General features: G+C 46.0%; 1 protein-coding gene across 4 annotated transcripts in view; it reads left to right on the top strand.

The window, feature by feature from the left end:
- Positions 1-21,954, top strand: part of LOC144507885 (phosphatidylinositol 3-kinase C2 domain-containing subunit gamma-like) — a 256,669-nt gene that overhangs the window by 22,081 nt on the left and 212,634 nt on the right. For all 4 annotated transcript variants that reach the window (XR_013500157.1, XM_078235332.1, XM_078235331.1 and 1 more), the window contains exons 2-3: positions 9,589-10,819; positions 19,915-20,045. Coding sequence is in view for 3 of the 4 variants with exons in the window: in XM_078235332.1 (XP_078091458.1) it covers positions 9,656-10,819; positions 19,915-20,045 (1,295 nt within the window). In the remaining variant the exon portion in view is untranslated. The remainder of the gene's footprint in view (positions 1-9,588; positions 10,820-19,914; positions 20,046-21,954) is intronic.

Here is a 21,954-nt window from a genome sequence, read left to right as displayed (position 1 = left end):
CCACACATCTATGGATACATATAGGGCAATGTAGGGAGCCGGCACGGTAGCACAGTGGTTAGCACTGCTGCTTCACAGCTCCAGAGACCTGGGTTCGATTCCTGGCTCGGGTCAATGTCTGTGTGGAGTTTGCACATTCTCCTCGTGTCTGCATGGGTTTCTTCCGGGTGCTCTGGTTTCCTCCCACAGTCCAAAGATGTGCGGGTTAGATTGATTGGCCATGCTAAAATTGCCCCTTAGTATCCTGAGAAGCATAGGTTAGAGGGATTAGTGGGTAAAATATGTAGGGATATGGGGGCAGGGCCTAGGTGGGATTGTGGTCGGTGCAGACTCGATGGGCCAAATGGCCTCTTTCTGCACTGTAGGGTTCTATGAACGCTCGAGCAAAAAGAAAGGAGGGTTAGGAATTTTGGAAAAATGCTCAGATGAACTTCCTTGGCAAGTATCTTCTTGTTCCAAGCAGGAGGGAGACATTGCTGGATCTGGTGTTGGGGAATGAGGAAGGCCAAGTGGCTGTGTGGGGAACATCTGGGTAAGGATGATCATTGTATCATAAGATTTGGATTATGATGGGGAAGAGCATGCAACAATCTCAAGTAGAACTTCTAAATTAGAAGAGGGCCATCTTCAACGGAATAAGGTGGAATATTTAGTCAGCAAAACCAAACCAAACACAGGAAAAATGGTAACTGAATAATAGATTATGTTTAAGGAGGAGATGCTTCAGGTCCAGGGTAGGTACATTCCAACAAGGACAAAACAAGGGGGAGATAGAAAATGTTGGGGGAGAGAGAGAGGGGTACCGGAGAGAGTGGGGGAGAGAAAGACTGTGGGACATGAGATGAGGCGGGGAAGAGAATGAGAGTGGGGTGAGAGTGAGTAGGCGAGAGAGAGTGGGGTCGAGAGTTGGGATGAATACACTGGGGGAGACGGAGTGCGGGCGTGAGAGGGAGAGTGGGGGAGAGATAGGTGAAAGAGTGAGGGGGGATAGAGAGTAAGGGAGTGTGGGTGTGTGAGAGTGAGTGAGAGGAAAGAGAGAGTGGGGAGGGAGAGAGAATTTAGCATGGCCAATGCATCTAACCAGCATGTCTTTCGGACTGTGGGAGGAAACCGGAGTACCCAGAGGAAACCCATGCAGACACGGGGAGAATGTGCAGACTCCGCGCAAACTGTGACCCAAGTCAGGACAAAAAGGACAACAGGGACAAAAGGTGAGGGGAACAAAGCCAGGGCTCCTTGGATGATAAGGTAGACAGTGAATATGAGGAACCAAAAGAAAGATGTATGATGCTTGTCAGGTGAATTCTTCAAAGGAGAACCAAACACAATGGTTGGAATTTTCTGGCCATTCCCGCCGGCAGGAATTCCGGTCCCGCTGACGGCGAATCCCTGCCACGGGTTTCCAGACTCAGGGGATGCATACAATGGGAAACCTCGTGGACAGCGGCAGGACCAGAAGACCCTGCCACTGGCCAATGGCGTGTCACCTCCACCACCAAAAAACACGCCATGGGGAGGAGGGGGGTCACGGAAAATCTCACCCAATAAGTTGAGAGGGGAAGTGAAGAGGAATGTAACACTGGCAAGAGGAGAATATGAGAATAAAGTGACTGTTAACTTAAAAAAGGAATCCAACGATCTTCTTGTGGCTTGTACATGGTTAGCGAGTTGTAAGAGGCAGGATATATTCTATTCGGGAAAAAGAGAGTGATAAATGCTTCGAGATGCAGAGCGAAGCTGGAATACGCTACTCTGTATCCATGGGCCGGCTTATCCAGGCCCCCCTGTAGTGTGTTACACACAGACGGAGATGACCCACCATTGGCTGGCAGTGGAATCTTCTGGTACCACTGCTATCAATGGGGTTTCCCATTGTATTTTCCCCCCTCTGCCACCTGGAAATCTGTGGGGTGGCGGGAGGGCGGCGGGGGGGGGGGGGGGAGGCGGGGGGGGGGGGGGGGGGGGAGGCGGGGGGGGGGGGGTGGTTTGCTTTCAGCGGCACCGGAAGATCCCACCTGTAAGAATGGCCAGAAAGTTCCGGCCAGTGTTTATTAAGGAAGAGAATGTGGAAAAGTCTTTATGAAAGTGGAGACAGGTTGGAAAAGCTGGAGTTGCTTGCCAAGGAACAAAGGAGACAGAGGAGATTTGATAGGTGTACAAGAGGGTTTAAGATTTTGGGCAAAAGGTTAAAGGGGAGGGAAGGGGAGGTGAGGAAGAACTTTTTTATTACCAGAACTGTCTTCAAGGGTGGTGGAAGTAGACATGTCAATGATTTCAATAGGAACTTAGTTGGGGTCTGATGTTGCAGATGTACAGAACGTTGGTTCGGCCACATTTGGAATACTGCATCCAGTTCTGGTCGCCACACTACCAGAAGGACGTGGAGGCTTTGGAGAGAGTACAGAGGAGGTTTACCAGGATGTTGCCTGTTATGGAGGGGCTTAGTTATGAGGAGAGATTGGGTAAACTGGGGTTGTTCTCCCTGGAAAGACAGAGGATGAGGGGAGACTTAATAGAGGTGTATAAAATTATGAAAGGCATAGATAGGGTGAACGGTGGGAAGCTTTTCCCCAGGTCGGTGGTGACGTTCACGAGGGGTCATAGGTTCAAGGTGAAGGGGGGGATGTTTAACACAGATATCAGAAGGACATATTTTACACAGAGGGTGGTGGGGACCTGGAATGCGCTGCCAGGCAAGGTGGTGGAGGCGGACACACTGGGAACGTTTAAGACTTATCTAGACAGCCACATGAACGGAGTGGGAATGGAGGGATACAAAAGAATGGTCTAGTTTGGACCAGGGAGCGGCACAGGCTTGGAGGGCCAAAGGGCCTGTTCCTGTGCTGTATTGTTCTTTGTTCTGTGTTCTTTGTTCTTAGGTGGGCATTTGAGGAAAATAAACTTTCAGGGCTGCAGGGATAGAACAGGAGAATGGAACTGACAATGTTGCTCCACAATGAGCCAGTATAGACTCAAAAGGCTGAATGGCCCACTTCTGTGTGATAGTAAAATCATTAGATACAGGAGCAGAATTAGGCCATTTGGGCCATTGAGTCTGCTCCACCATTCAATCGTGGCTGATAAGTTTCTCCACCCAATTCTCCTGCCTTTTCCCCGTAACCTTACCAATCAAGAACCTATCCATCTCTGTCTCAAATACGCTCAATGACCTGGCCTCCACAGCCTTGTGTGGCAATGAATTCCACAGATACACCATCCTCTGGCTGAAGAAATTCCTTCTCATCGCGGTTCTAAAGGGTCTCTTTACTCAGAGACTATGCGCTCAGAACCTAGTCTCTCCTACTAATGGAAACACCTTCCCCAAGTCTACTCGATCCAGGCCTTTCAGTATTCTGTAAGTTTCAGTGAGATCCCCTCTCATCCTTCTAAACTCCATCGAGTACAGACCCAGAGTCTTCAAACGCTCCTCATACGTCAAGCTTTTCATTCCTGGGATCGTTCTCGTGAACTCCTCTGGGCCCTCTCCAAAGCCAGCACATCCTTTCTTAGATACGGGGCCCAAAGTTGCTCATAATGTCTCTGGGACGGCACGTTGGCACGATGGTTGGCACTGCTGTGTCACAGCTCCAGGGACCTGAGTTCGATTCCTGGTTCGGGTCACTGTCTGTGTGGAGTCTGCACATTCTCCCCGTATCTGGGTTTACTCTGAGTGCTCCGGTTTCCTCCCACAGTCCGAAAGGCGTGCTGGTTAGGTGCATTGGCCATGCTAAATTCTCATTCAGTGTACCCGAATAGACGCCGGAGTGTGGCGACTGGGGGATTTTCACAGTAACTTCATTGCAGTGTTAATGTAAGCCTACTTGTGACATTAATAAATAAACGTTAAAACTTTATGACTCTGACAGTGACTTCAGCAGGCTGAAATCATGCTGTCAACATTCGGTATAGTTGGAAATGGTCAGGCATTTTAAGATATGCTCACAGTCTAAAGATAAAGGCAGTGTTTAGTTTATGTACATGCACACACAGCTCTGGTTGAGCCCTTGGCAGTGATGAAGTATGCAGCTGTACGTATATGCTTCTGGCAGAACTGTTTAATTTAAACCTTGATCTGTTGCTTGTTGTGGACCCGCAGTGATGTACTTTATTTCTCTGTTGCTCTGCATCTTCTCCTGGGGGCTGCTGGCTGCAGGACGGGGCCAGCCAGTCCTGCTTCTTTGCCAGTCATGTGACATGATCCCGAGTTGAACCTGACCACAGTGGGCGGCCACCCTTTCTGAGCTGCAAAGCAAGATTGATTCCGACAAAACGGCACAGCAGTCAGCCCCAGCGAGGTGTCGTTTTAGTTTAAGACTCCCACTGTCAGTGACACGCGTACGCAGCATGCCTGCACCTGATTGCAATAAATCTAGGAGCCGTCAGCAACTCAACTGTTCCCCAAGGAACACTCATTCCCCTGTGGTTCAACTTGCCCCTGGTGCGGCTCTTCCTCGGTGATTAACTGAGCAAGCCGGACTCCTCTCGGTCTCTGGTTATGGGCAATCATAGCCGTCACACGTATAGCGCTAAAGAATGGAGGGAAATGGGACTGAGCAACATAGAATTGAATAGAAACTGCAGCACACAGACAGGCTGGAAAGATGCACTTTCACAACCTTCATTCATGAACACAAAAGGTTCATAAATATTGTACAACAACCTCAGGTCTACAGCCAGCTCCCAAAATACCTCTTTGCCTCAGATCCTCCCTCCCCATGGGGTTATTCCACACTGTAGGCAGAATTTTCCCATCCCACCCGCCTCGGGTATCATAGCGGGCGGTGGGGGGCGGATGGTGCAGACCATGCAAAATTCCATTGACCTCCGATGGAATTTTCTGGTCTTGGGGTGAGCGCGGCCGGAATATCACACCCACTGAGTCCAGATTGGTCGCACAGGCCATGTGACCCTTACTCTGCTGTGTTGCCCTGCAAGGGACAATCGCCACACCGGCCCAACAGGTTTATGTTCCACCTGATCCTGCTCCCCTCTCTACTCCATTTCACTCAATCAGCAAATCATTCCATTCCTTTCTTCCTCATGTTTTTACTGATTCCCCCTTAACGTATCTTTGCTCTTCACCTCAACTACTCCTTGTGGTAAAAGTTCCACATTCTAATCATTCCCTAAAGATCTTTCTCCTCAATTCCCTCTTGGATTTATCAGTTACTATCTTATATTTATTGCCTCCAGTTTTAGACATCACACGAGTGGAAACATTTTCTCTACATCTGCCTTATACAACCGGGTTAGGTTGATTGGCCAGGTTAAAAAAAAAAAGAAATTGCCCCTTAGAGTCCTGGGGTGCGTAGGTTGGAGGGATTAGCGGGTAAAATATGTGGGGGTAGGGCCTGGGTGGGATTGTGGTCGGTGCAGACTCGATGGGCCGAATGGCCTCCTTCTGCACTGTAGGATTTCTATGACTTCTATGACTTATCAAAGCCTTTTCTTTTAAGTTTATTTATTAGTGTCACAAGTAGGCTTACATTGAAAATCCCCTAGTTGCCGCACTCCGGCGCCTGTTCGGGTACACTGAGGGAGAATTTAGCATGGCCAATGCACCTAACCAGCACATCTTTCAGACTGTGGGAGGAAAGTGGAGCACCCGGAGGAAACCCACGCTGACATGGGGAGAACATGCAGATTCCACACAGACAGTGACCTGAGCCAGGAGTCGAACCCGGGTCCCTGGAGCTATGAGGCAGCAGTGCTAACCCACCATGCCACCCATATCATCCTACAAGCCTTTATTAGATCATTCCTGAATCGCAGAAAAGAGGTTTAGTCTGTGTGGTGCACAAGAAAGAATGAGAATCAATATTTGGTGAATATCATTGAGCAAGGAGTAGAATGAGTTATGAGAAAATTATAAATTGGTAACCAATATGACAGAGGGAAAATACATACTTTTAAATTAACTAATATAATGGAAGTGTAGGATCGAACCTCAGACAAAACAGAAAGGGCAGAGTGAAAATAGAAAGAGCAGTTTTTGCATTGTGTGAGCACAAGGCCCAGCCTTTGACTGTGCCACATTTTGTTTCCTTGTAACCTTTAGACAGAGACCCTCAAATAGGTTCTCCATCCCCATTGTACACTTCATGGATATAAATTATATGAGTATCTTGAAAAAGCTGTACATTAATAAGAAATGTAGCTTCAAACCTGCCCGAGGGCTATTATTTTCTTCTCAGTCCTGTGAAACAATGGCCTCAGTTTAAACTCCTTCACTGGGCAGATGTCAGGCAGGAAGCTGTTTAAAATGGAGCAGGGGACTTGCCCATTCCTACCTCTGACCAACAGCTATTTAACTTCATGAGTAAATCTCCAGGCTCCACTGCAGGGATATTACTGCCCCTTACCCCGGCTGGTAAAATCTCAACAAGTGTGATTGGCCTCTTCCGCGTGCCCCCAACACCACACTCCAATTCCCAACCTCACATGCATGGATCGCTCATTGAGTTGAAATCGAGGTCAAAGTTGGGTGGGTAATTTTGGGAGATTTTACCTTGATCAAGTGTTACCGACTTAGTTTATTCATTTGTGAGACATGGCCAATGCATCTAACCAGTACGTCTTTGGCCTGGTGGCACAGTGGTTATCATAGAAATCATAGAAACCCTAGAGTACAGAAATAGGCCATTCGGCCCATCAAGTCTGCACCGACCACAATCCCATCCAGGCCCTACCCCCATATCCCTACATATTTTACCCGCTAATCCCTCTAATCTACGCATCCCAGGACACTAAGGGGCAATTTTAGCATGGCCAATCAACCTAACCCGCACATCTTTGGACTGTGGGAGGAAACCGGAGCACCTGGAGGAAACCCATGCAGACACGAGGAGAATGTGCAAACTCCACACAGACAGTGACCCAAGCTGGGAATCGAACCCAGGTCCCTGGAGCTGTGAAGCAGCAGTGCTAACGGGTAGCATGGTGGCACAGTGGTTAGCACTGCTGCCTCACAGCTCCAGGGACCCGGGTTCGATTCCCGGCTTGGGTCACTGTCCGTGTGGAGTTTGCACATTCGCCCCGTGTTTGCGGGGGTTTCTTCTGGGTGCTCCGGTTTCCTCCCACACTCCAAAGATGTGTGGGTTAGGTTGATTAGACATGCTAAGTTAACCCTTAGTGTCCCAGGATGTGATAGGTTGGAGGAATTAGCAGGGTAGCTAAGCGGGGATAGGACCTGGGTGGGATTGATGTCGGTGCACATTCGATGGGCTGAATGGCCTCCTTCTGCACTGTAGGGATTCTATGATAATTCTATTCCATGAATGGCTGCCACTGGCTGGCCAGCATTTATTGCCCATCTCTAGTTGCCCGAGGGCAGTTGAGCATCAACCACATTGCTGTGGCTCTGGAGTCACATGTAGGCCAGACCAGGTAAGGACGGCAGATTTACTTCCCTAAAGGACATTAGTGAACCAGATGGGTTTTTCCGACAATCAACACTAGTTTCATGGTCATCAGTAGATTCTTAATTCCAGATTTTTTAAAAATGAAATTCAAGTTCCACCATCTGCTGTGGTGGGATTCGAACCTAGGTCCCCGGATCATTAGCTGGATTAATAGTCTAGTGACAATACCACTGGGCCATCACATCGCCCTTGTTACTCTTTCCCTTGGAGCATAGTTCTCAAGTCATCAATGAATGTCAGAACATCGATGATTCTGAACTCTGTTCCACTGACCCAAGTGGCTCCGAAATGCAAGTTAAACAGCGCAGATGCTGGTATTTCTGAAAAACGGAAAATGCTAGATAAACTCAGCAGGTCTGGCTGCATTTGTGGGAGAAATAAAGTCAACGTTTTGAGTCCAAATGGCCTTTCTATAGAGCTGAAGAAAGGTAGAAATATAAAGAATTATGTAGTAGGAGAGGTGGATGGCAGGGCAGAATAGAGGAACAGGGATAGACCAGAGCAAAGGAGAGATTGACAAAGGTGTCTCAGCTATACCCTCTTCGGATATTTCAGTTTGAAATATTGTCCTCTGCTGAATAAGATTGGGGAATACCCCACATTCTGGTAGAAAATACATACTTGAGTATGAACTGAGTTTAACGCTGAATGAATCGGGGCAGGACTTACTCAGTTAATGGTAGGGTGTTGCGGAGAGTTATAGAACAAATCGATCTAGGGGTACAAGTTCATAGCTCATTGGGCATAGTAGTGAAGAAGGCATTCAACATGCTTGCTTTCATTGGTCAGAACATTGAATACAGGAGTTGGGATGACTTGTTGAAGTTGTACAAGACATTAGAAAGGCCACACTTGGAATACTGTGTACAGTTCTGGTCACCCTATTATAGAAAGGATATTATTAAACTAGAAAGAGTGAAGAAAAGATTTACTAGGATCCTACCGGGACTTGATGGTTTGAGTTATAAGTAGAGGCTGGAAAGGCCGGGATTTTTCTCCTAAAGCGTAGGAGGCTCAGGGGTGATCTTATAGAGGTCTATAAAATAATGAGGGGCATAGACAAGGTAGATAGTCAATATCTTTTCCCAAAGGTAGGGGAGTCTAAAAGTAGAGGGCATAGGTTTAAGGTGAGAGGGGAGAGATACAAAAGTGTCCAGAGGAGCAATTTTTTCACTCAAAGGGTGGTGAGTGTCTGGTACAAGCTGCCAGAGGTAGTAGTAGAGGCGGGTACAATTTTGTCTTTTAAAAAGCATTTAGACAGTTACATGGGTAACATGGGTATAGAGGGATATGGGCCAAATGCGGGCAATTGGGACTAGCGTAGTGGTAAAAACTGGGCAGCACGGACTAGTTGGGCTGAAGGGCCTGTTTCCATACTGTAAACCTCCATGACTCTATGACATTGCACACGTCTCCCAAGAGGCAAGGCTAATATTAAATTCACATAAAAGCAAATTACTGCAGATGCTGGAATCTGAAACAAAAACAAAAAATGTTGGAAAATCTCAGCAGGTCTGACAGTGTCTGCGGAGAGCGAACAGAGCCAACGAGAGAATAGAGTCAACTTGAAACGTCAGCATCTGTGGAGAGAGAACAGAGTTAACATTCCGAGCCTGGATAACCCTTCATCAGAGCCAGGCCACCCAGACTCTAAAGATGGGCTCCATTCTCTATCTCACAGAAGCTGTCAGACATACTGCAAATTTTAAATTAATTACCTTCTGGAAATCTGTTATGAAAATCGAAATAAAGTTTGGTACATTGAATATATGGACTGGGATCTTCCAGTTCAGGCAAAGATGACCCCCCCTCCCCCCCACCCCAATCTCCCCACCACAGGTTCCACGGTGGCAGAACTGGCAAACCATTCCATAAATCTTCCAGTCCCGCCAGCGGACAATACTGACCTTTGTAGCGGAAAATGTGCCTTGGGGGAGTGGGGGTGGCAGAAAATCCTGCCTATGGTATTTTTATAGGTTTAAGCTTCTAAAAGACTTGCTGAATTCCAGTAACTAAGTCTACAACTGATCTACTTTGTGAGGTAGAATTACATATTATAGTTTGAAATCAAGGGTGAAACCTTGGAGCAACCTGCTGTATTGCTAGTCACTTGCACTTGTAAATGTTATTCCATCGAATTTATTAACAAAAAATCCTTATTTTGCAGGTTATTCTGATTTAATTGGGATGTTCGTATTCCTGGGGAAGGAATAGCAAAGAAGGAACATTTTAGAATGGAGTTTCCAGGCACTGGATCTTTTCCAGCTCATCAGCAGTATCCTGTTTTTGATCCCTCGATACAGGTTCCATATGGCTGGCAAACAAATTGCCCGGAGATGGGAAATGGCGGTGCCACTAATGACGTACAACTGATGCCCAGTCCTATGCAGTACCAAGGGACAATACCACCTGTTAATCCAGTGAATTCAATGCCTCCTTACCAAATGCCCTGTCCACCTCACCCACAAGCCTTTCCTGATGGTCAACATAACAAACGTGCAAGGGGCATGCATAGAGCCAATAGTTGGCATCCTAACCTGATGAACCAGGAACCCTGGGCATCAGTTGGCGCAGAAAATGTTAATCATTCGAAACCCCAAGTGGAACGCTCTTGTGGTTGGCTTCATGATTCAAAACGAGCTTCATTTGATGAAACTTTACTCAGATCTCAGAAACATGCTGAAGTGGCACACCCCAGCTGGATGGTACCAGAAATGCCACAAGAATCAAGTGCCGTCCAGGCACCATATGCCAATCCCCTCCCATATCCAGTCAATCCTCGTCAAATTCTTTATGAGTATCCATTTGATTCATGTCTTGAAATGCCATCTCCAGTTTCATCTCCCTCGAAGAACAGAGTAAGCTTGAAGAACATCGGATGGTCTTCTTTTGATCAACCAACACTACCCAGTGTGACAGAACCGGGCCTAATCTCACCAGCTCTGAATCCTAATAAGATGAACTTGAACAATGAGCCAGGATACTTGGGAATTGGTTATCCGGAAGTTTCCGGTCTGCGCTTTCAGGATGTCATTCCTGCAAGCTCCTATTCAGCTCCTCCTCCCCCTCACCCAATCTTCAAAATGGGTGCAAGCAATGAGTCGGAACATCAGTTTGCACAAACAGGAATGGCTGAAATGGATTTGCCATTGCAGGCAATAGGTTTTGAGGGAATGGGAGCATTGCACACGGACCTTATTAATCAATGCCCGAGCGATATACCCTTCCCGAATCCACCAAATATTTGTGAAGTAGCTGCTTTGGATCCACAATCGCAGCTTCTGCCATCAGCAACAACGACAAATTGGCACCCTCAGCCAGATGTTTGGGGGAAGCCCCCAGTCTCAGATTTTCCCACCTCTGACCACGGAGCCTCCTTTCAACCTCCGAATAACAACGTAAGTAATACTTTGTGGAAAAGGACTTTGTCAGCTAACAACCAGTAAGCGCATCTTTAAAATGGTGTTAGCTTTCTGCATTGTCGTTAACATTCTATATTGGCAGAGAGGTATTGCTTACTCTGAATTTTGGTAAATAACTTCATTGCTCAGCTAAAATTTCCATCATTCCATCGATGTGACACAGGTTTGTTCCAGATATTTATATACACACAGATAGAGAGTCAGAGAGAGGGTTGCAGAGAGAGCAGTAGAAAGATAAAAAGAGAACAAGAGAAGGGATAAAAAGAGAGAACATAGAATGGGCAAAGTCGACAGGAAGGAATAGATTGAAAAAGTGAGGGGGTGGAGAAAGTGAGAGTGGTCAGATAGAGAGAGAGAGAGAGGGATAGATGCAAAAAGATAAAGAGGGAGTTAGGAAGAGAGAGAGGTAGAGAGAAAGAGGGGAAGAGAGATAGAAGTTGGGGATAAAGGTAGAACTGCAGGAGTGAGAGAGAAAGGGAATGCTTCCTGCTAGTTTATTTCAGATTATTTCTCAACAAGGTTGTGTAGTGATAGCATGAGCTGTTTTTTCTTCTCTCATTTGCTGTGTCATTCTCTGTCTCACACACACACACACTCACACGCACACACACACATACACGCACACACATGTGCACACACGCACGCACACACACACACACACGCACACACACGCATACACACACACGCACACACATACACGCACGCACATGTGCACATACACACACGCATACACGCACACACACGCACACACATACACACATGCACATGCGCACATACACATACACACACACGCATACACACACACACACGCACACACATGCACACATGCACATGCGCACATACACACACACACGTGCACGCACGCACACACATACACGCACACGCACGCACACATGCACACACACGCGCACACACACATACACACGCGCACACACACACGCGCGCACGTACACACACACACACATGCACGCACGTGCGCGCACACACACACACGCACACACACACATTGGAATGCTCTTGAATTTGGCGCTCAGCCAAATCTCTGTTCACCGCAGCGGGACCAAAGAATCCCAACTGCAGGTGAGGCCGAAGAATCCAACCCGTAGTTTCACATCTTTATACACTTCCTGAAGTTCAATGTCCATACTCCTAATGGAAACACGGCCTGATCTGGTACACCAGTGGAAACCACGGCCGGAATCAGATGGTGGTTCACGCCGGCGGGATTTTCCCTGGATGCCAAATTCTCCAACCTCGCTGCAGCAGGAGTGAGGCATGAATGGCCAGTAAGATCATGTCTCACATTTCTAGGTTGTCACTTACTGAAGACAGGGCTGCAGCAACTGGAACAAATTCCCAGAGTAACTATTGAAACCAGCACAGACCCACAAAAGATTTGTGATTAAATTAGCTCCATTGCAAAAGCAGTTTGCACTCCCAACCCAGGCCATTCCATCTTTCCCGTACCATCCTTATCATACCATATCCATCCTGTGCCTTTAATCCCTCTCATTTCATCCCCATTCCAGCTCCCATCCCAAACTCTTCTTCCGATGCCAATGTCTTCAGCCTGGGTCACTTTGTTGTTGGGCTCTCTTATATTTCACCTTTGTTCTTTCCCTCCAAAAACCCGTTCCATCCTACCACCATCATCGGCTGTTGGCAGTCACACATGCCTCATGTGCTCCAGTGTTCTGCACGTCCCATAAGACTCCACACGCAGGAGGCTCCACCCTTTATCAACCCACCGACAAATGAGAAAAACACAGGCAGACAAAGACTGAGTATTGTTATTATAATAGATGTGTGTTGTATTTACATATGGCTACTCGTGATGGTGTTGTAGCCCATTCACTGATGGGATGCATTAAAAATGTTGTTTGCTGTTTCTCTTCCCACACCCAGTGGTGCTCAAGGCAGACTTTCACCTGCTTCCATCACTGGTTTTTACCTGGAACAGGTCACTAACCTGTTGCCAGGGGCTTATATCTTGAAGCACACAACTCCACATCAAGTGTGGCTGACCAGGAGTCTCTCCCACTCTTACCATCTGCCATTGGCATGGTGGAAGGATTTTGCAGGTTCACACTCAACCTGTTTGGCTGTGTTATGAATGCACCTTCCTTGGCCATTAAGTCCTTAGGTGGGACTTGAACCTAGAGCTTCTGGCTCAGAGGCAGGGCCACTGAGCCACAAGACCTCCATTACAAATGTAGGGTTAGCAAATTTAAATGGGAAAATAATTGAAACAATGCACTCTCTAGTGCCAGATTTGGCTTTGGTATCTTCACAGGCACACGAGTACTGCCAACTCCTTTAACTGGTCCAAACATGACATGTTTGGTGGCACAGTGGTTAGCACTGCTGTCTCACAGTGACAGGGACCTGGGTTCAATTCCGCCCATGGTCTGTGTGGTGTTTGCACATTCTCCCCATGTCTGCATGGGCTTTCTCCAGGTGCTCCGGTTTCCCAAGATGTGTGGGTTAGGTGGATTAGCCATGCTAAATTGACCCTTAGTGTCAGGGGGATTAGCAGGGTAAATATGTGGCGTTACGCGGATAGGGCCTGGGTGGAATTGTTGTCAGTGCAGGCTCAGTGGGCCGAATGATCTTCTGCACTGTAGGGATTGTATGTTCAGGGTTGTACCCATACTTCTCATATCCAATTATACAACAGTGTAACCAGAGAATGTAATGGTAGGAATCCCGTGTGGTGGAAATGTTGTGCCTTTCTCATGTCTGTTATTGCAATTTCCCCAAAGGCAGGCTGGAACATGTAGACCTGCCATACTCTGTTCCAAATGTGGGCTATGATCTTCCTCCCCTTGACACTGGTGAGACCTGCCCTGCTCTTTTCTGAAATGTTGTATAAGATCTTTCATATCCAGCTGATATCCCAATGGTGGCAGAAGCAATGTGGAAAATCAGTATTGCACTCGAGTGTCAGTCTAGATTTTGAGCTCAAGTCTCTGCAGTGCAGTTTGGAAAATATAACCTTCTGACTCAGAGCCTACCACTGAGATACAACTGAAAAATTTACACAGGGTTTACAATTGTTTTACTGTGTGCCTTGTTACATCCTCTAAAAGCTGTGCTTAGATTGCTGCAATGTCACTCCGTCTTGTGAGCCTTGCCTTTTAGTGTCACATGCTGTCAAATGATGTTTTAAATGCTGTCATAACCTGAGACATTGAACATCAATAAATGAGTTGGAACATTAAGTCTTAAAGGTCTGTGCAATGAAATTGGCACAAGTGTGTGTCATTTGAGTCAAAGAGAGTCAAAGAGCACAGAAGCAGGCTCTTCAGCCCATCCGGTCCATGCTCTCCCAGCTAGTTCCAATTGCCCACGTTACCGCATATCCCTCTAATCCTTTCCCATCCATGTATTCTCACTGCAGTGCAATAACCCCTGTAAGCTAGAGTTTCCCAAACTGTGGGTCTCAACTCCCAGTAGGGTCATAAGACAAGACTTTGAGTTGACAACCTTCAAGACAGCAATGGCTGCGGTGGAGCTTGGATGATTTAAAGTGGTGGCGTAGTGGTATTGTCACTAGACTAGTAATCCAGAGACCCAGGGTAATGATCTAGGGAATGAGGTTCAAATCCCACCACAGTACATGGTGAAATTTGAATTCAATAAAAATTGGAATTAAAAGTATGAAATAGTGCAAGGGGGATCTCATAGAAACTTATAAAATTCTAACAGGGTTAGAAAGGGTAGATTCAGAAAGAATGTTTCCGATGATGGGGGAGTCCAGCATTAGGGGTCATAATTTGAGGCTAAGAACTGAGGTGAGGAGAAATTTCTCCACCCAGGGGGTGGAATTCACTACCACAGAAAGATATAGCTTTTGGGGCTAAAGGGATCAAGGGATATGGGAGGAAGGGGGGATCAGGATATTGAATTTGATGATCAGCCATGATCAAAATGAATGACGGAGCAGGCTCAAAGGGCCGAATGGCCTACTCCTGCTTCTAGTTTCTATGTTTCTATGTTAAACCATTGTCAATTGTTGTAAAACCCCATCTGGTTCACTAATGCCCTTTAGGAGAGGAAATCTGCTGTCCTTACCTGGTCTGGTCCACATGTGACTCCAAGTTCACATCAATGTGGTTGACTCTCAAGTGGTCTCTGAAATAGAGAGCAGTTAGGGAGGGTCAATAAATGCTAGCCCAGCCTGTAAAAGGAATATATTTTTAAAATCCTTTATTGGTGAACACGGCCTAATGGACAGCCACCTGAGGCCCAATCGCTCTTGCAAATCGAGCCTGTAAAAAAGGTAGATGTTTGTGTTTTTTTGTAGAAAGCCAGTTTCTTCAATAATCAGGCTCATTATTGATTAATAATCATGATTCTCTTAGATTAATAATCAGAATCCTATTGCATAAATAATGAGAATCTAATTACATCAATGTTCAGAGTTCTAATACATTAATAGTCAGGATTCGATTACACTAGTAATCAGAACCTAATTGTGTTAATTACCTGGCTTCAATTACATTAACCATCAGCTGTCTTTTGCTTTATTAGTCAAGAAATTATTGCATCAATAATCAAGATGCTAAGATATTAATAATCACAATTATTTCAATGAATAATCTGAGCCCTATTGCATCAATAATAATAACCTATTACATTAAAATCATGAGCCAATTGTGTCAACAATCATGATTGCAGTATGGTAGCACAGTTGTTAGCACTGCTGCCTCACAGCATCATGGACTCAGGTTCAATTCCAGCCTCGGACCACTGTTTGCGTGGTGTTTGCACATTCTCCCCATGTCTATGTGGGCTTCCTTAGGGTGCTCTGGCTTCCTCCCACAGTCCAAAGATGTGCGTGTTAGGTGGATTGGCCATGCTAAATTGCCCTTTAGTATCAGAGGATCAGCAGGGTAAATCCGTGGGGTTATGGGGATAGGGCCTGGGTGCATTGTCGTTGGCGTAGTCTCAATGGCCTCCTTCTGCGCTGTAGGGATTCTATGATCCTATAAGATTAATAATCAGGAGGCTACCATATTAATAAGCAGAGACCAAATTTATTAAATACTCCCTCAAATTTTCACTCTTGGGGGGGGTCACACGATGTCTGACGCATTAAAATGGGGTCACGCTAGGAAAAGGTTTGGGAAGCACTGTTGAAAGTAGTCCATACATCTTACTTTATGTTATGTTATCTTCCATTCCCAATATCTAATTATGTGACAGTGTAACCAGAGGATTTAATAATAGGAACCTCTTCTGGTGTGAAATGAATGTTGTGTCTCTTATTGCAATTTCCCAAAAGACAGGCTGGAACATTTCAATGAGATGAGGTCAGATACAAATCTTTGCCTGCTTTATTTTACAGGCAGCCGCAGAACATAAGGGACAATAGAATCAAATCTTGCCCTCACCAACCTTCCTCAACAAAAGGAAAAATAATTAAAGCCTGTGATTTTTCTTAAAACCTTCTTCAAATCAATTTGCTTTGAAACACAATTAAGTGTAATTCATTCTCAAACCCTTCCAGCAAAAACAGAATCAATCAAAAATCCCAGAGTATCAGTATGTAAAATCAGTAGTTTAGGTTGCAAAACCAAATAACGCCCCTGAGACTTTGATGCACTTTTACTGCAAACTGACTTTGTTTTCATCAGTAAACCCCCCCAGTGGGTATTAAAATCATTTTCTGTTTCTACAGATAGATCAATATCCTGGGATGAAGTATTGTTACACAGCAACACAATGCTTGGGGTGGGACCACACGCTCACTTCCACAATGACGAAGCATCAGTCAACTTTCTTGTCCTGTTTATTTGTTGAACATAAAGGAAGGCGCAAGTGTACACCAGACCTCGGGCACTGAGAGCACACAGTGTTCCTCATGCTCTTAAATGTGTTCTGTAAAACACAGGCAAACATGCTGTGGTGAACCATTGTTGGTTCCCACCAGGTAGTGCTGAGCCAGGGTCTGGCCAGTACTATGAGTCTGTATATATGTTACTGTTGGGGTTAGGGTTGGGCTGTTCTACTGTAATATAGTTCTTATGGTACATCCCAGTCGGGCTCCGCCTCCTGGGAGAGGTATAAAGGTCACTGCTCTGTCTGGGACCCTTTAGTCTGGGATCGTGTGTTATATATGGTAGCTCTATTGTTGTAGTCAATAAAAGCCTTTATTTCCCCGAGTACCTCTAGCCTCGTGAGTTATATCGCGCATCACATGCATGAGTGAGTGGCCCATTAAAGTGGTTAGTTTCATAGACATAGCAGTCTGGCACTGGCTTGTTGCGTATTGAAAACTCCACATTCTGGCTCCTGTTCGGGTACACTGAGGGAGAATTTTACCACGGGCCAATGCATCTAACCCAGCACGTCTTTCAGACTGTGAGAGGAAACCGGAGCACCCGGAGGAAACCCACGCAAATACGGGGAGAACATGCAGTCTCTGCATAGACAGTGGCCCAAGCCGGGAATCGAACCCGGATCCCTGGCGCTGTGAGGCAGCCATGCTAACCACTGTGCCACCGTGCTGCCTAAAGTGAGGGACCAGATAAAATAGAACACGAGGTTACTTCTGATCTCATAGAAATCCTACAGTGCAGAAGGAGGCCATTCGGCCCATCGAGTCTGCACTGACCACAATCCCACCCAGGCCCTACCCCCACATATTTACCCACTAATCCCTCTAACCTATGCATCTCAGGGGCAATTTTTTAACCTGGCCAATCAACCTAACCCGCACATCTTTGGACTGTGGGAGGAAACCGGAGCACCCGGAGGAAACCCACGGAGAATGTGCAAACTCCACACAGACAGTGACCCGAGCTGGGAATCGAACCCGGGACCCTGGAGCTGTGAAGCAGCAGTGCTAACCACTGTGCTACCGTGCCGCCCTAGTACGGTCTTAGTAGACTGGATTGTAAATTGCAGGCAGAGCAATGACACCCAATCAAGCTGGTTGGGTCATTCTTTAAATGTGCAGATGGAGCGATGATAATATAATTGAGACTGCTGGAGTGCATCATCACCCCCAGGGACGTCATTTTGGTTCAATTTTGTAAATTTTCTTTGAAATTTAGATTTTTTTGTTACAGTGCTCCATCGGGGCCTGGAAACCAACCCCGTCACCCCCACCTCCCGTTTATCTGTTGCCTTTGGTTATTTGTTTAATTAAAAAGAATATATCTGAGACCTGACTTCTATTTTAACCCAGAGTCTGAGCAGTTCAGTCCTGGGAGTGAAGGCTGACCATGATGGGTCAAATAGCTACATTCCATGATTGTATAATAACTCCAGGAGGCAGGGGTAAAGGAACAGTGCTTTTATTGCACAAAATAAAGTAAAACAAAAACCACCTGCCTGTGGTGAACACAACTGGTCCCAGCCGGGACAGAAAGAATAATGGACCCACTCAGGGGTCTGCTTTATACAGGGCTCGGTATACTAGCTTCATCTGGTTGGTTAGTTACCAATCCTCAGGGAGCTCATGTTCAACAAGTCCCGCAGGGAGGTCAATCAATGATTTCCCCATGGGGCAGCACGTGACGCAGTGGTTAGCACTGCGGCCTCAGACCACCAGGGGCCCAGGTTCAATTCCAGCCTCATGTCACTGTCTTTGTGGAGTTTGCACATTCTCCCCGTAACTGCATGGGTTTCCTCCGGGTGCTCCGGTTTCCTCCCACAGTCTAAAAATGTGCGGGTTAGGGTGACTGGCCATGCTAAATTGACCTTACTGTCAGGGGGATTAGCAGAGTAAGTATGTAGGGTTACAGGAATAGGACTTGGATGGGATTGTGTGCAGGCTCAATGGGCTGAATGGCCTCCTTCTGCACTGTAAGGATTCTATATGTTCTGAGGGTTATCACAGATTCTAAATATAGACTAAACAAAAAACTGTTTGGATATCATTGTTGTATTTTGGTTTCTCCCTTCACATCTAATATTCCCTAAACCTTTTATGGTTCGGTGTATGCAATGGCCTAGGAGGAAGAGACAACAAAGAGTTGGTTTGCCAGCATTGTGTCCATTTAAAGCCCTTTGGATGTTGTCTTCAGCAACTCTTAAATTAGAGTTAGCAAAGCCAAATATAAATCTTATTAAGCATGCCTGAATTAAACCATTCCACATTTAAAAGAGACCAGATGATTTGAGGACACTCCTTGTACAATTTTCATTAGATTTGTAATCTGAGGGTTCAGGTGGCATCATGTGCTGGAATTTTACTGCCTTGCCCACCCAAGGCTTGTAAGATCCCACCTGAGGCCAACGGAGAATGCCGTTCTGCAAGGCTCGCCCACCCTGATTCCGAGGCGGTAAAACCCCAGCCATGGTGTCTGTCGAGCATTCATGGGTGGAATTTTCCAGCCATCTGTGCCTGGTGTACTTTCAGATGATGGGGGTGCCTTGCCATCGGCCGCCGATGGGATCGTCCTGACTCATTGATGTCTACACCGTTTTGCATGGCATGCCTACCCTGCTGCAGGGGTTACCGGAAAATCACACTCATGGTCACATCTTGTGGTGTAAGCGCCCTATCTGAGCGATGAACACATTCTATCTAGTGGTCTGTGTAATATCCTACCCATGTTAGGGGCTGTGATTTTAAACAAAAAGAAAGAGATTTGGTTTGCACAGATACAGGTAGATTCAAAATAACAACAACAGACTTATTGTAGGAACAGTTACCTGTACAGAGTAGAAAATTAAACTAAAGCAGGAGCCTGCGAAACATCCCAATGACATCATCATCAAATCATGTGTCCAGCTCTTAAAGCAATCATGCAACCACTTAAATATGTAACATGATAAGAATCTAAGGGACAAGTTTGTATGTTTGTATCCAAATCCTTGTTGGTGCAGGAGGAGATGCGATAATGGGTTCCATCCTTGCCTTCATTCATACCTGTACAACATTTGCTGATTATCAAAAGAATGGCTTTGACACTCCTGTTATAACTTGCGGTCTCGAGCCTGGATCCAGTCTTTAGATCCTTCCCAGCCATTCATGGACTTGTGAAATTCCCAAACTGTTTTTGGTTTCAAACCATCGAGTTCTGCTATTTCAACTTATACGTTGCACCTGATTACAGTTCTCTGCCACGTACAATCCCAGGGAATTGAAAGGAGTGTCGCTGCCTTTAGAGGAACGGCAGGTGAAGCTCATAGACAATCCTGAGGGAAGTAACGAGGAGGCTGCTGCCCTCTGCAACTTGTTAACTACGTAAGTCTGGAATATTCTATCAAAGTCGCTTGTAAAATGAGAATAGTTAACTTCCAATCTGTGCCTGCTTTTTGGGAAAAGACATTTCAGGCGCGATTTCCTAAGATGAAACGCCTTCTGATCCCATTCAGCAGTGTCTCAACTCCATTTCTGTTTTCTGCATCTTTTGCCTTTCTACCCAGTCCATTTCAAAGAATTAGTTTTACAGTACAGTATGCGCATTGTGGGTGGACACAGTAAGAAGTCGCACAACACCAGGTTAAAGTCCAACAGGTTTATTTGGTAGCAAATACCATAAGCTTTCGGAGCACTGCTCCTTCGTCAGATGGAGTGGAAATGCACAGTGGTTAGCACTGCTGTCTCACAGCACCAGGGACCCGGGTTCAATTCCCAGCTTGGGTCACTGTCTGTGCGGAGTCTGCACGTTCTCCCCGTGTCTGCGTGGGTTTCCTCCGGGTGCTCCGGTTTCCTCCCACAGTCCAAAAGACGCGCTGGTTAGGTGCATTGGCCATGCTAGATTCTCCCTCAGTGTGTCCAAACAGATGCCAGAGTGTGGCGACTAGGGGATTTTCACAGTAACTTCATTGCAGTGTTAATGTGAGCCTACTCGTGACATTAATCAATAAAATGAACCGTATCTACAACATTAGCTAATAGAATCAGGGGAGTCACACATTTAACATGAAATGAAGTCATTTTATTTTTTAGCAAAATGCAACTGGACCTTTGGAGAAGACAATTAATTTCTTTTAAACATTCCATTCAGTCCAGGTGTGCTTTCAGGACGAGTTTAGTAAATTAATACCTCCGGCAAAAAGTTTCGCTTGACAGTTGCATAAATCAGAAACTCAGGCAGGAGTTTGTTAGTTTGGAAAATCAACCCAAATCACAGCTCCTGCAGCCATTCTCTGTCCATCCAGAAATCTTCAAATTTAGTTTAATGTTATTTAATGATCTTCTTCTCTCTCTTTCTCTCTCTCTCTCTTCTTTCATTTGTTTTGTCCTGATCTTTGGGCTGCTTCAGTATTTTCTTCCTACCTTCATCTTCTCAAATTCCTTGCTCTCATTTTTTTTCCTTAGAATTATAGAGGTTTACAGCATGGAAACAGGCCCTTCAGCCCAACTTGTCCATGCTGCCCCTTTTTTCAAACCCCGAAGCTAGTCCCAATTGCCTGCGTATGGCCCATATCCCTCTATACCCATTTTACCCAAGACAGAATTGTACCCGCCTCTACTACTACCTCTGGCAGCTTGTTCCAGACACTCACCACCCTCTGTGTGAAAAAAATGCCCCTCTGGACCTTTTGTATCTCTCCCCTCTCACCTTAAACCTATGCCCTCTAGTTTTAGTCTCCCCTACCTTTGGGAAAAGATATTAACTATCTAGCTGATCTATGCCCCTCATTATTTTATAGACCTCTATAAGATCACGTCTAAGCCTCCTACGCTCCAGAGAAAAAAGTCCCAGTCTATCCAGCCTCTCCTTATAACTCAAACCATCAAGTCCTGGTAGCATCCTAGTAAATCTTTTCTGCACTCTTTCTAGTTTAATACTATCCTTTCTATAATAGGGTGACCAGAACTGTACACAGTATTCCAAGTGTGGCCTTGCCAATGTCTTGTACAACTTCAACAAGACGTCCCAACTCCTGTATTCAATGTTCTGACCAATGAAACCAAGCGTGCTGAATGCCTTCTTCACCAATTTAACTCCCAGTTGAGCTCATTGAGTACGGGCTCCCTGGGGATTGGGAATTAGCCAACCAGGTGGAGCTCATACACTGAGCCCTGGATAAAGCAAGACCCTGAGAGGGTCCATCAACCTTTTAGCCCTGGTTGGGACCTGTTGCGTTCACCACAGGCTTGTGGTTATTGTTTATTTTCATACTGTGCACTAAAGCACAATTCC

This window comes from Mustelus asterias, chromosome 19 (assembly GCF_964213995.1).
Source record: "Mustelus asterias chromosome 19, sMusAst1.hap1.1, whole genome shotgun sequence".
NCBI lineage: Eukaryota > Metazoa > Chordata > Chondrichthyes > Carcharhiniformes > Triakidae > Mustelus > Mustelus asterias.
Note: the sequence above shows the minus strand (reverse complement) of the source record. Positions and strands in the feature narration are given on the sequence as shown.